Raw genomic sequence first — 15,006 nt, forward strand, 5'->3', positions numbered from 1 at the left:
GGACACGCTTCCTCAGCTAGGGGAGTATGTAACCTACACAGTTCCTGGGTGTGGTGTTCTGTCCCATCTAGTGGTGCTGAGACCACTTAGAGAGAGAGGTAAAAATTAGTGTGCCCTACAGCCCTCGCTAACAGCCAGGTAGCTTTTAGCTCATGCGGTAGGGGCTCATGCACTAAACTCCAGAGGTCCCTGGTTCAATCCTGCTCACCAGTGACTGGGGTCTGTAGGCATTCATGTGTCTTGTCGATTGCAAGCTCACTGGGCAGGGACCAGCTGCTACTCTGTGTTTGCACAGTGCCTAGCACGATGGGCCCCAGTCTTGGGACCACCAAAAACATGGTGAATCATCATAATTCATAGCATTCCTTTCAGTTAAAGACACCAAAGACAGGACCTGATCCTGCCAATATTTACTCACACAAGTAGTCATTACTTGCAATGTCCTAATATTTTAAGTGAGGCTTACCGATTCAGGGTTATGCTATGAAAATAAAGGTGCTATGCTTTGAATTTTTTTTCTAACCTGTCCCCAGACAGACAGAGTTTGTGGAGCCCATTAGTGAGCATAACACAGTGAAAGGCATTCTACTTACGTGGGAACTGTGGTTGTCACTTACTGGTCTGGCCTGGACCATTGTACTGGCACTCTTTAAAAAATAAACACAGGGAACTGTTGTATGATTCCAGGAAAGTTATTAGGGGTTAATAAAACCCATCACAGTTAACCTCTCATCCCTTCCACCATTCCCCCCTTCTTCACCCTCCCCCCAATACTCTATGCTAGTTTGTAGAGTTTACTTACACATAGACCTTGGTCAGAGTGTCCTCGACTGGATGTAAGGGAGAGAGATGGTGCCATTCCATTTACATCCTACAATGACAAACAACAAGCTCACATCACTAAAATACCTGGCTGGATAGTTAAGAATCTTGTAACGGGAAATAGTTTTATTCTGAATGGAGACTAAGCTTGAGAAATGTCAGCCTCAGAAAATAAGTGACTAAGCACAGTGCTCAGAATGGCAGTGCAATTTCATTTTACTTACAGGGTTATTATTTTCAAATAGGGCTGTCTTAGTTATTCTTTTCACTCTGGTTCATGTCATAGGCCATGTATTAGGCACATGTGTGATGTTGGCAGACCAGGTGCCAGCTCATGCCAAAGCCCCAGGTCAATTCACTTGTTTATTAGTATTGACCAAAGTAATTGTTGAATATATAAGAATGTATTTGGCATTTAAGCATCATGAAAAAGGGATGTTACATGCATTCTTTTTTACCTATCTGTATCCTGTTATAATGTAATTGCAAACATTTACATTGTAAATACCCCTGTAACTAAATAACTCTTCAAAGAAGCCTTGTGGAATGCTAATGAAGGACTTTGACAGAAAAGTGTTAATTTCAAATCAAGTGGCCATAGTATGTGATGACCGGAGGTCAAGGATTCAAAATTCATTCCTCTCTCACTGTCAGAGGAAAAGCCCAAATGGATAGAGACACTGTCAGCTTGTTTTCTGTCAGGAGATGGATTCAAGGAAAGACCCTTGATCTCTGGACTGCTTGGACCCTTACAGAGAAGTGTACCTGATGCAAAGCAGAGATCCCCAGAGACAATCTGAGAAGACTTTTGGGAAACTGGCAGTGTGGTTTACTTTACTATAGAATTGGCTGCCAGTGTTATCTTTGGTGTAAGATCTGGAGTACCAATCGATATGGGATAAGTGACTGGTCTCTTGGGACTGGGAGCAGCCTGATGTGGTCTGTTTTTGATTTGTGACCTTTTATCACAAAGTCCAGTTTGTCTGGGTGGCTGGAGAATCTACGGGGACTGTCTGTGACTCCATGCTAAGACTGATATAGCAATCCAGGAGTTCACATTTGTTACTGATTTGGTGAAATCTAACCATACTACCAGCTTGGGGTAACTGCCCTGTTTTCCGACAGTCTGCCCTGAAGTAGGCTCACAATTGTGAGCTACTCCAGACAGCATGACAATATCTCAGTGGTTTGAGCATTGGCCTGCTAAACCCAGAGCTGTGAGTTTAATCCTTGAGGGGGCCGTTTAGGGACTGGGGCAAAAATCTGTCTGGGGATTGGTCCTGCCTTGAGTAGGGGGTTGGACTAGATGACCTCCTGAAGTCCTTCCAATTCTAATATCTACTTAGGGTGTTAAAAAGGGACCACTCCATTTACAAGAATGTATAAACAAACAAGTGGCTACCTCAGACATTTGTTTTCCTTTTCTAACTTCTGCACATGTAGAGAGTTGGCTAGCATAATCTGGCATAACCTGCCGAGGGCAGAGATGGAGACGTGCATTCATTAAATGTACAGAACAAAGGACTATTAATCCTTATTGGCTCCTAACAGATATTTTGCAGCCCCTGCCCTTCTTCATGTCATCTGTTATTTCCCTGTTCTCACTAAACAGGCAGGTATCACATGTCAAATAGAGACAGAGGAGCCACTCAAATCTTTCCTCAGCAAAGCACCAGGTCTGCCTTGTTAATACATTCCAACGGGATGAGGTGTCCACGAAGAAGGTTACCCAGAAAACCATTGGAATGGCAGAGGATGCATCAGAGTTAGTCCTCATTACCTGGATAACCCAATACCATACAGCAGGTCATTTCCCTGCCACATTCTGCTGAGAAAGGGAGGAGCGTTCTGCTCAAAACCAAATGACAGGAGACATGAGTGATAAGACCAGATGGTTGATAATCTGGGCAGACAGATGTCGAGTTGGCAGGATGCTCACAATAGGAAAGTGGATATAGCTCGACTGCCCACCTGGGACAAAACGTTTTCACACTCTTCATTGTACTTGATTAAAGTCTGGATGCCTTCTTCAAAAGGGAGATGGGCTTGGCTTTTCCTGTTTTCAGACCCACATGAACACTGCAGCACAAGACAGCCTGCCACTGAAACAGGAAAAGAATGACCAGAGCTACTACTGACACCTCACAGCCTTTCAAAGCAGCCCTGCTGGCACCTCATTGAGCTCTATGAATGTAGAGGTCAGATTTCATATCATTCATTAATTCATGTTTCAGACATAAGAAACATCAGACTGGACTATACCAGGGGTCCAGCTAGCACAACATCCTGTCACTGACAATGGCCAGCTCCAGCTGTTTCAAAGGAAGATGCGAGAAACCCCGCAACAGGCAATTGTGGAGTAACCTTCCTCTATGGGAAATTTCTGTCTAATCAACTCTCCAACACCACCTACTATAAAGAACTCAAAGACGCCACACCACAGGAATTTAAGGATATCATCAAATCCTTCTCCCAAACAACTCCAAGAGAAACTCTACAAACTCATCCCCCAAGAACCCACCACTGGGACCTTCTACATGCTTCCCAAGATACAAAACAAGGGAACCCAGGCAGACACATTATATCTGGCAACGGTACTCTCAGTGAAGGAATATTCAGACTCTTAGGGTATGTCTACATCTAAAATTTTGCAGCGCTGGTTGTTACAGCTGTATTAGTACAGCTGTATAGGGCCAGCGCTGCAGAGTGGCCACACTTACAGCAACCAGCGCTGCAAGTGGTGTTAGATGTGGCCATACTGCAGCGCTGTTGGGCGGCTTCAAGGGGGGTTCGGGGAACGCGAGAGCAAACCGGGGAAGGAGACCAGCTTCGCCGCGGTTTGCTCTCGCGTTCCCCGAACCACCCTGCAAACCGCAGGGAAGGAGACCTGCATGCTCGGGGTTCGGGGAATGCGAGAGCAAACTGGGGAAGGAGACCAGCTTCGCCGCGGTTTGCTCTCGCGTTCCCCGAACCACCCTGCAAACCGTAGGGAAAGAGACCTGCTTGTTCGGGGAACGCGAGAGCAAACCGGGGAAGGAGACCAGCTTCGCCGCGGTTTGCTCTCGCGTTCCCCGAACCACCCTGCAAACCGCAGGGAAGGAGACCTGCTTGCTCGGGGTTCGGGGAACGCGAGAGCAAACCGGGGAAGGAGACCAGCTTGATTACCAGAGGCTTCCTCAGGTATGCTGGGATACCTGCTTATTCCACGGAGGTCAAGAAAAGCGCTGGTAAGTGTCTACACTTGATTACCAGCGCTGGATCACCAGCGCTGGATCCTCTACACCCGAGACAAAACGGGAGTACGGCCAGCGCTGCAAACAGGGAGTTGCAGCGCTGGTGATGCCCTGCAGATGTGTACACCTCCTAAGTTGCAGCGCTGTAACCCCCTCACCAGCGCTGCAACTTTGTGATGTAGACAAGCCCTTAGAAACCATCTTCAAATCAGTCACCACACAAAAAGACTTCCTTTAAGACACAACCAACCCACAAACACCAGAACATCAACAATTTCCCTCAGGACACCATCTTTGCCACCATGGATGTCACTTCTTTATACACCAACATCCCACACAATGACAGCATTGCTGCCTGCCTCAAATATTTACAAGACGCTGGACAATACTCAGATCTCTACCCTGAACACATTGCTAAACTCATCCATTTCATCTTGACCCATAACAACTTTACATTCAACAACAAACATTTTGTTCAAACCATGGGAACAGCCATGGGTACTAGCATGGCTTCCCAATATGCCATCCTCTTCATGGGCCACTTGAAGAATTCCTGGACAAATGCACCAGAAAACCACTGATAAACTTAAGATATGTCTATAATATTTTCATCCTCTGGATAGATGACCTAAAATTCCTCCTAGATTTCCACCACAACTTCAACAGCCACCATCTGTCCATTAAATTCTCTCTGGAAAACTCCCACACTAGCATCAACTTCCTGGACAGCAGAGTCAGTTTCAACAATGGAACCCTACAGACAACTATGTACAAGAAACCCACAGATCACCACGCTTTCCTCCACAAATCTAGCAACCACCTCAAACACACCGAGAAAGTTATCTACAGCCAGGCACTCAGATACCACAGAATATGCTCTAAGGAGAAAGTCCAGGATATACACTTTAGCGCACTGAAAACTGTCTTTACCAAACAAGAACACTCCACCAGAGAAGTGGATCACATTATGGTACCAGCCCTGAGAGAACCTACTTCAATACAGAAATAAAACACCACCTGCCCCCACACCTTTCCCTGTCACCTACCACCCCTTACTGGAACCCATAGGAGGAATCAAATAAATAAACCCATGCTCAGTGGGAACCCATCCTGAAAGAAATCTTTCCTGAATGCCCTCTGCTGGCCTTGAAGCAATCCCCCAGCCTCTCCAAGCTCAGCATCAGAAGCAAGCTCCCCGCCGACTAGGACATACCAACTCACAGCTGCACCAGACCCTGCCAAAACAGATGCGAAACCTGCAGACATATCTCCACTGCTGCTATGATCAACCCCTATCTCCATTGCTATTATAATACATTGTATACCTCATTCAGTGCACTAACATGCCCAATTATAACTATGTGAGTGAAACCAACAATCACTACCATCTTGAATGAACTCACACAGGAAAATAAGACAAAAAACACCCCATCACTGTGGGTGAACACTTTTCACAAAGTGATCATGCTATATCTGACCTCTCTGTCCTCATCCTCAAAAGAAACCTGCACAACACCATCAAAAGACAAGCCCGGGAGCTTAAATTCATAACTTTCTAGACACTAAAAATCATGGATTAAATAGAGACACTGGATTTATGGTTTATTAAAACAATCTATAACTCACCAGCAAAACCTACCCCACTCCCAGCTTCCCCCTTTTCCTTTCCCCCAGTGATGGGAGGTCCCTTGAAATCTGTGTTAGGCTAAACGATCTGTTCAACCTTGTACTGAGTGTCACAGCTAAATACGTTTCCTAGACCTCAAGAAGAGTTCTGTGTAAGCTCGAAAGTTTGGTTCTTTCACTAACAGAAGTTGGCCCAACAAGAGATATTGTTACTCTAATATCCTAGGACTGACAGGGCTACAACACTGCATATCTATTCCCAATCAGTTAGGGCTTGGCTAATGCCAAAAGTTTTAGCCTTATACATTTTAACTTCATCCAGGAATCTTCTCACTATCCTTGTAAGTGCCTACATTCTACTCAAATTTTCTGTCTTCCTACAGAACTCTTCTTGGCCTCAATGATATCGTTCTAATGAACGTGTGACTAATGTTGGCATGTGGCCATGAGTTCCACAGGTTAACTACATGCTGTAAAAGAGAGAATTCCCTTTTATTCATTTCAAGTGTCCTGCCTTTCCATTTCATTGGAGGTCCCCTATACTAATACACGAAACGGTCAGCAGGAGCATGACATACATTTCACACTCCGCCTTATCTCATCTCCTCTCTAAAATACGCTGCCCTGAGCTTTTCATTTTCTCCTCAGATGGAAGACTTCCCAGGACTGTTCATTTCCACTGCTCATCTCTGGACCCTTTCTGTTTTCATTATACTTTTGAGACAAACACACTGTTCCAGATGAAAGTGTCCCAGGTTACTCCTGGGATACCATTGTAGGACTGATAGTGTTACTTTCTAACCCACTCTTCATACAGCCTAATGTTGCTTTTTCGATCATGACTGCACGCTGAACACAGGTTTCCACTGAGTTCTCCACAATAAAGCCCAGGTCCTTCTCCTGAGATGCTACAGCTAATTTAGAATGTCCCTCACCCCTCCCAAATGTAGATGGGTTATTTAAATAATCCCTTCCAAGGTCCATTACCCTTCATTTGTCAGCACTGGCTATCATCTGCCATTGTGCTGCACATCATGGCATTTCTGCCAAATAATTTAACAGACTGTTCTCTTGGTTGCTGGAGATGAAAAGACTGCAGTAGTCATTACAAGAGCACAGCTATGGTTCCCATTGCACGATGAAGGTGGCTCCAGAATGTAATAGGGCTACAGATCATCTGCTGTGACCACTGAATGGTGGTGACACAAAAGAGCAGTTATTTAGTTCCACCTCTACAGCACTCAGACATATTAAGAGAGTCAAACGGCCATTTTACTGCCACTTGTTCCCTCTAAAGGCAGGTACTATATGCCACATATTAATAGGTTGCAGTTCCCATCTTATAGCCAGGTGATGAGTAAGTGAGGGGTAAATTTTAGGAGGGTATCTTACCTAGAAATAACAAGAGGGCTGCCAAAATCATAGCAATGGCGCCACCTCCAAGACTTAATTGCACGGAGTTCGGATCTTCGCATACGCGTCCATCTGGACAACGGCAGAGCCTCACAGACAGATTCTGCTTCATAGAGAATCCCTGCCTGTCCAGAATTAGGAGAGGCACCAAATACTTTCCATGTGGGAGGTTTCTCAACCTTAAAAGTTCAACTGAGTCACCTAAAAGAAGAAAGGCAAGAACTCCTGAGCCTTTTGTAAAAAGCAATAAACAGCCTGAAAGCAGTGTTGATGGAGGAGGGAGGGCTTTTTTCCCCATTTTGAGCCCTTCTGAGTTATACGTTCGGTTCACAATCTGGTGTTTAATTTGCACACACTGCTACCCAGACAGTGTGTGCAAAGTGGATAACTGTATGTGCCAGTGTTTTAGTGCTTGCCTGTATCTGATAACTGTGTCCATTAAAATAGATCTATCACTTTCCAATATGTGTAATGCCTTCAGTTCCATAGTTACTGTGTCGATAATCCCAATGGAAAACCGTTTCTTGCCATATGTGAGATTTTAGAGGCCTCAAAGCAGAAGGCTGAATGGTGCAAAATCCTATTGAGCCTGTAATCATGGACAATTGTATTAAAAGACATCTAAGCGGATTCCGACCTCCAGAGTTACTCCAGTGTAACTCTGGAGTGACTCCACTGAAGTGAGAGTGGATTTACTCTGAATCTGCTCTGAGGTAGGAGTGCAGAACTTAAAACCCTGAAGTGATAATAAATAACAGATGGTAAACATGACTATGCCTGTGTGAAAGAGTGACAGGATGACAAAGTGAGCAGGGGTTTCACAGAGTGTGTGGGAGGAAGAATTTACCAAAACTCTTTCCTAATCTCCAGTTTTGCTTTATACTTTTTGAGTCATCAGCGAGTTTAAATGTAAAAGGACTGGCATACGGATGGGAGTCCTTATCCTCCGCCTTTATGATGAGAGGAGTTAGTCTTGCTTTGTCACAGACTTCCAAGAAACGCGTGACTAGTGTTGGCATGTGGTCATTGATGTCAGACAGGTAAAGCAGAATGGTGCCAGTGCCCGTCTGTGGTGGGATACCTAGGTGGAGAAAACAGAGGTAACAATCTGACATGATTCTTCTGCCCAGTTCATTTCCTGTTAGTCCCCAAGTTAATACATTAGCAAGATGTAAGGACATTAGGATTTTCTGTACTGATCCTCCATTCAGATTCATAGTCAATCATTTCACAGTGTGTCTTTAACCTGAGAATATGCTTTATTAGTAATAATCAATTAGCCAGTAATAATTAACCCTTGATACTACTGTCAATTAGATACATATCATCATCCCCTCTTCCAAATGGGTTAGCTGAGGGTATGTCTACACTACCTGCCGCATCGGCAGGCTGCGATCGCTCCAGCGGGGATCAATTTATCACGTCTAGTCTAGACACGGTAAATCAATCCCCGAGCCCTGTCCCGTCGACTCGTGTACTCCAGAGCCACTAGAGGTGCAAGAAGAATCGATGGGGGAGTGGCAGCAGTTGACTTACCGTGGTGAAGACACCACAGTAAGTCGAACTAAGTATGTTGACTTTAGCTACGTTACTCACATAGCTGAAGTTGCATAACTTAGATCAATTCCCCACCCGTAGTGTAGACCAGGGCTGAGATACTAAGGAGTTAGATGCATTATCAGAGGGCACACAGCAGGGTCACAGCTAGGACTAGAACACAGTCCTCCCTCTCATTCCCCAAGTCTCCTGCCCCAATTATGAGATCACAGAAGGAAGTACAAAAGGAAGGTGGATGGTCAAGTACTTGGAACACCAAGGTTCAATTCTCTGCTCTGCCATAGATTTCTTGTGTGAGCTTGGGCAAGTCAGTCCATCTCTGTACCTCAGTTCCCATCAGTACATGAGGGATTGTTAGCACTGCCCTACCCATGTAATCCGTCATCTGTACTGCAGCTAATTAGTGTCTGGGTAAAATCAGAGGTGTCGTTTGAGACCTGCAATGCCCCACCTCTCCCTCTGCAAGCTCCCAACACAACTGCAATCATCTGAAGTGATGAGCTGACTGCATCCTTATCTGCTAAGTGAGGCTAGTAGCAGGCCGTTCTCACTGAGGGAGGCTTCCACTTGTCACACTCCCTTGGTCCTCTAGAGCTCAGATCTGGTGAACTTCAGGACACAGTACAAGTCTGGCCTGTTTTCCCAGGCGCTCACTTGAGGCACTGATTAGGAGACAGAGTGGAGCGCATTTTAGAGTGGGAAGGGTTTAAGCAGGAGGCTGTTGGGAAATTAGTTTTCTTTGAATGTTTATTTGCTATATTGTGATGATAGTTGTGCCTTTATCCTTCACACATGTGCCTGGAGAATTTGACAGGTGTCACTGAAAATCTGATCCTCTGAACAAATACGCAAATGAGCAGCATTCTGGATACAAAACAATCAGGGAGTCCTGAAAAGAAAGACTTACAGACACATAGCAGCACGTGAAGACTTTATTCACTGTGCAATGGACTCAAGTACCCCATTCTTCCTCAACAGGAACTATTTTTCCAGCAACAGGAGCTGTTATTCCTCTCTACAGTGGTGCTAATGCTCACAGCACATACTCAGAAATGGACTCATTTGCTACCATCTGAGCAAAAAAACTTACCATCATCTATGGCATGAATAATGATGGGGTAAACACCGTCGTTCACATAGGGGGATTCCCGATCAAGTTCTTTCATGGCAGTAATAACGCCAGAGTTCTCATCAACAGTCACCCACCCTGCTGGATCATGAACTACTTTGTATCTGAAGAAAACAAGACAAAAAATCCAAGGCCACGCAATTATTTAAATGTCTTAGGCACTCAAATACAAGTTCCATTACATCTCCTGGTATCTTTTTAAGCCTCAGATATTTCCACTCTGGGACTTCACTTTGTTTAGTGTTTCCTGTTGATGAAAAGTGATGAGATGGCTTCACTAGGGACTGAATTTTCTTTATTGGCCGAAACATCTGCAGTGTAGCTAGTGGCAATGCAAGGGTCCCCCACACCAGTGCTAATATGCATCACCCAGAGCCTGGAGGAACCACTGTTAAGGATGAGAGGATGATTTAGTTTCCATTCCAGTTCAAGAAGGAGGAAGTCAATGGGAGTTCTGACCAAGCAAGCACTGTATTATTGGAATCATTATTTTTACTATTCCAAAAGCAAAACCAGATATTTTCTGTCTAAGTCTGGAGGGTTGGCTGGATCCAGTCAGTCTAATGCTCCAACATACAGTTTAGAACAGTTGCACTAAGCAGAGATTTCTTTGTTAAAGTTAAAACGCTCTTTCCTTTATGTTCCTTAACAATTTCCCCAGCTCAGGGTTTACAGTGTCTCCACTTACTTAATCCTATTTGGCACCACATCTGGATCTACAGCAGAATATTTTCCAAGCCTCGTCCCAGGCTTCACGCCTTCTTCTTTTTGAAAAACAAGTGTAGGAGGGTGAAATTCAGGAGCATCATTTCTGTCTAGGACTTTCACAGCCACGGATACACTAATGGGGGCTACAGGAAGGCTCCTCAGTTTCCCTTTATGACATGAAAATAAAGGTTCTTCGTTTTCAACAGAAATGACAAGTCTCTTCTCCGAGTCACCTTCATGGTCCAGAGGCTACAAACCCCAAAGAGAAGATTCCATTAGAAATTATGGCTTTTCCTGTGGAAAGTTCATCTCTCTATAAGTGAGAGCAGTAACTGATCCCAACTTACACGCAGCTCCAACTACTAACATTATAATCAATCTGTCCATGCTACAAAATGCCATGTTGTATCAAATCTACGGCTTCAGTAATATTACCTTAATAACACTTAAAATGCCCTCATTTGTTTTGGGATCAGTCTCAACGATGAACTGTTCCTTTTCATTGCCTTTCACTATTTTGTACTTTGCTCTCCAAGCAGGTGTGTTTGGAGAATCTTGATCTTCCACCTGGAGCCTTAACACGCCTGGTCCTACTTTGCCTTCTTCAATTTGCCACTGATACTGAAAAAAAAGAGGATTGTCTCATCAATGTCTAACCAGGAATCATCACATTGAACTAGTCCATCAATCCAGGTTCCCATCACACTTCCAAGCCCTGAAGATCCATTTCACAGAGGCCCTGTTCCTCTGCACTAGCTTTAGGATCCTTATTCCCTGGCAGTGCAGCTCCAGTGCAGATGCACAACTAGGCCCTCTCCTACAGCTTCCTCCAGGATCCTGTTCCCCAGGATGGCAGAGGCTCTGTGGATATGGCCTGAGGTTGAGTAATCTCTGAAGATCTGGGTGGGGACATAATTCTGCACAGTGCAAATATCTCCCTAATAATAGTTACTTCCATCAGATTCTGTATCTTCTGCAGGTAATTTTAAATTTTTTGTTTAGGGCTCAATGATGCCTCCCTTACTCACATAAAGTAGCACTTTACTCTGCGAGCTAACTTATTGATATCAATTAAACTACTCATGAAACAAGGTTCTACTCAACGTGATTAAGGGTGGTGGAATCTAGCACTTGTATCCTGGAGCTTATCTAAAGAACGATCCATTGCCAGAGACCATGGAAGCTTATACCTATGTGGAGTGAACAAATCACGATGTCTACAAAGAACCATAGAACTTAACTAGCATGTTTTATCCCCACAAAGCCCAAACTTCATGCAGAAACCTACTGGAACAGGGCGCATTTTTGCCCTGAAGCTTTCAAACTCTGGCAAACAGTCCTGGGGAGTGAATTACATAGGTAGAGGTCTGACTAAGTCAGTCAGATGTTTGTTTTGTGCACTTTGTGGCCAATGCTGCAATGTAAAACCCTTTTCTCCTGGTCTGCACCTTAACTTATTAATAGCCACACATACCCTGTCAAGCCTCCCACCTTCAGTCACTAGAACAGGCAAGTTACAAAACCAGTTTTAATTTTTCATACACAAATGGAAAATATTAACTGGACTAGAACCCTAAAATCCTCAGCTAATTTATAAGCTTTTCAGAACGCTTTCCCCAAAACCAAACAACAAAGGAGGAGATAGCAGAGGAGAAATGGAAAGAGCATGCTGGTTGGAGATTGGGTGGTAGTTGGGTGGCTATAATTACTTTCAGCTCAGACTAAAGTCATGGCTCCTTTCTCAAGCAGAGAGGATTTCTAGTCCCTTATTGATCAGGAAGCCTGCTTCAGGAGAAGAGTTCCGGACTTCCTTAGTTCTTGGATGAGGTAGGGTTCCCCTCTCTCTCAGCCTCGGGTTCAGCAGAGAAAGCAATTACATAAGAACGGCCGTACCGAGTCAGACCAAAGGTCCATCTAGCCCAGTATCTGTTTACCAACAGTGTCCAATGCCAGGTGCCCCAGAGGGAGTGAACCTAACAGGCAATGATCAAGTGATCTCTATTCTGCCATCCATCTCCATCCTCTGACAAATAGAGGCTAGGGACACCATTCCTTACCCACTGATGCTTTCCAGGACCACAACAGTGGAGGATGCATTGCTAAACACAAAGAACATTGACCCTGCATTCCAGTAGGTTGTAATCAGCCTGGGGAGATTCGTAACTCAGCAGAAAGAAAAAGAAAAAGGAAAGGGAAGATCCTGACCATGAAACAAAACAATAAACACCCAAACTGGTCCCACTCTCCTCAAAATCACTCTAGGTTTTTTATAAAGCTCTCAGACCAGGCTGTTCACTATCCTCCTTCCAGAGACATCTAGGAACTACATCTACCTAAAATATTTTTTACGCAAAAAACAGCCTAGGGACTTAGCAACACGTTCAGTTCACAAACAAGGTTCTCATCACGCATCAGGCTCTTCCTCAGATCAACTCTGGCCATAAGTTTGAGCTCTTTTCCAGAATTCCAAGGCAATTGTTGATTAATCCATAACCCTTTTAAAAATCACTTTTCTTTAGGCAAGCTTGGTTAATTGGTCCCATTGTCATAGCAAGCCCCCTCCTGAGAGAACCCTGCTGCCGGTATTAGAGACAGTTTTATCCTCTGACCTGACAGTAGATACAACTCAACAAAACTTAACTTCTACAATGGGATATACAGAGGATACATAAGTAGCCAGGTGTACAGGGCATTATGTGAAAAAATTCTGGTTGTGATCCAATCAACATTTCCAATTGTCAGCTATATTAAAATTAATTGACTCTATAATGTGCATTTGAGAACATAGGTATAATGGGATGTAAACCCCACACTGGCATTGGAAAGATTAACAAGAGCCTGGGAGCTGGAACCCGGAACCCAGAGAGGTGCTAAGTAGGTCAATTAGCTGGTCCACCTGGAAGAGAGTCAGGACTGAGAAAACTCAGAGAGAGAGTCAGAAGAGAGGAGGCTGGGAGTTCCTGCTCTCTGAGAATGGTCTGATAGAAGTCAGGAGAGAGGAGAATTGGGAAAAACTACAGGAGGAGAGTTAGTTTGTGTGGTGCATCTCAAAATGAAGGCAAGATTTGCGGGAGGCAGCTCTGGGGTGTCAGTGTTCAGCTGAAAAGTAGAGTACCAAGGAGACTTGTGAAGAACTAACATTCAAGCCTGGCAGGGATGGAAGTGGGTCAGATTGTACTTCTGGTTTGGGATTTGGCAAAGAACTCTGGGGAAGAATCCTGCAAGCCAGAGCCCTGAAAGAAGGGAGTGCCTGAGAGACATGCAGGTGCACAGTGAGTGCAGGAAGGGGCTGGTAGGAAAGGTCTGTGGACAGGCTGAGAATGGAAGTGGTTCCGGGGAGGCAGCAAGGAGTCTGAATAGATGGACCTTGGCTGCTTTCTACAGTGTCCCTAGACTGGAACCCAGAGGAGAAGAGGGTCTGGGTTTCCACACTGGCCACCAGAAAAGATCCTGGAGACCACTTGTGGAAGGACTACTGTGTTAGGACTTGGGATGGAGAGTTGGCTTGAGGTTGCCACTCCATTGTTTATCAGACTCTGTTACTCCAGAAGAGATGGGACTAAACGTGGCCTGTCCAGAGGGTTGAGTCACAAGAAGCCTCAGACTGCGGCAAGGCCGGAGAGGCTATTGGTAAGAAGAGATCCTGCTATGCCACGCCCAGCCAAAAGAGGGCATGACATCAGTGAGTCCACTTTTCTACAACATGTAAGTGCTGTTTTAATAGCACCTGATTACAGAAATGGCACTAAAACCTTTAGAGGAGCCAATATCAGTTCATGGGAATCCACTGAAATTGATGACATCCTGTCAAATGTCTTCCTGTCAACATTTAAGAGATTTCTATTGACATCATAGATGCCAAGGCCAGAAGGGACCATTCTGATCATCTAGTCTGACCTCTGCATAACAAGCCCAAAATAATTCCTAGAGCAGATCTTTTAGAAAAACACTCGACCTTGATTTAAAAATTGTCAGCAATAGATGAATTGTTCCAATGGTTAGTTACTCACATCAATAAAAATGTATGCCTCATTTCCAGTCTGCATTTGTCTAGCTTTAATTTCCAGACATATTATCCCTTTCTCTGCTAGACTGAAGAGTCCATTATTATATATGTGTTACCTCAGACAGATACTTATAGAATGTCATCAAATCAACCCTTAACCTTCTCTTGGATAATCCAAATAAATAGACTCAAGGAGCTCAATCATTAAAGGCCAGTTTTCTAAGCTTTTAATCATTGTCATGGCTCTTCTCTGAACCCACTCCAATATATCAACATCCTTTTTGAACTGTGGGCACCAGAACTGGATAGAATATTCCAGCAGCAGGCACACATTGCCAAATATAGAAGTAAAATAATCTCTCTACTCCAACTCAAGATTCCCCTGTTTATGCATTCCAGGATGTCATTAGCATTTTTGGCCACAGTGTCGCACTAGGAGTTTATGTTCAGCTGAGTATCCATCACAACCCCCAAATCTTAGTGCTGTTTTGTTAATAACTCACATCCATATG

General features: G+C 44.4%; 1 protein-coding gene across 1 annotated transcript in view; it reads right to left on the reverse strand.

The window, feature by feature from the left end:
* The window catches only part of CDH26 (cadherin 26), a 33,863-nt gene that overhangs the window by 2,511 nt on the left and 16,346 nt on the right, over nt 1-15,006 (reverse strand). The window contains 8 exon segments of the mRNA XM_030533343.1: nt 594-647; nt 803-871; nt 2,794-2,924; nt 7,074-7,295; nt 7,942-8,175; nt 9,742-9,884; nt 10,469-10,737; nt 10,924-11,109. Coding sequence (XP_030389203.1) covers nt 594-647; nt 803-871; nt 2,794-2,924; nt 7,074-7,295; nt 7,942-8,175; nt 9,742-9,884; nt 10,469-10,737; nt 10,924-11,109 — 1,308 coding nt within the window.

The sequence above is a fragment of the Gopherus evgoodei genome, chromosome 14 (assembly GCF_007399415.2).
Source record: "Gopherus evgoodei ecotype Sinaloan lineage chromosome 14, rGopEvg1_v1.p, whole genome shotgun sequence".
Classification (NCBI taxonomy): Eukaryota; Metazoa; Chordata; order Testudines; family Testudinidae; genus Gopherus; species Gopherus evgoodei.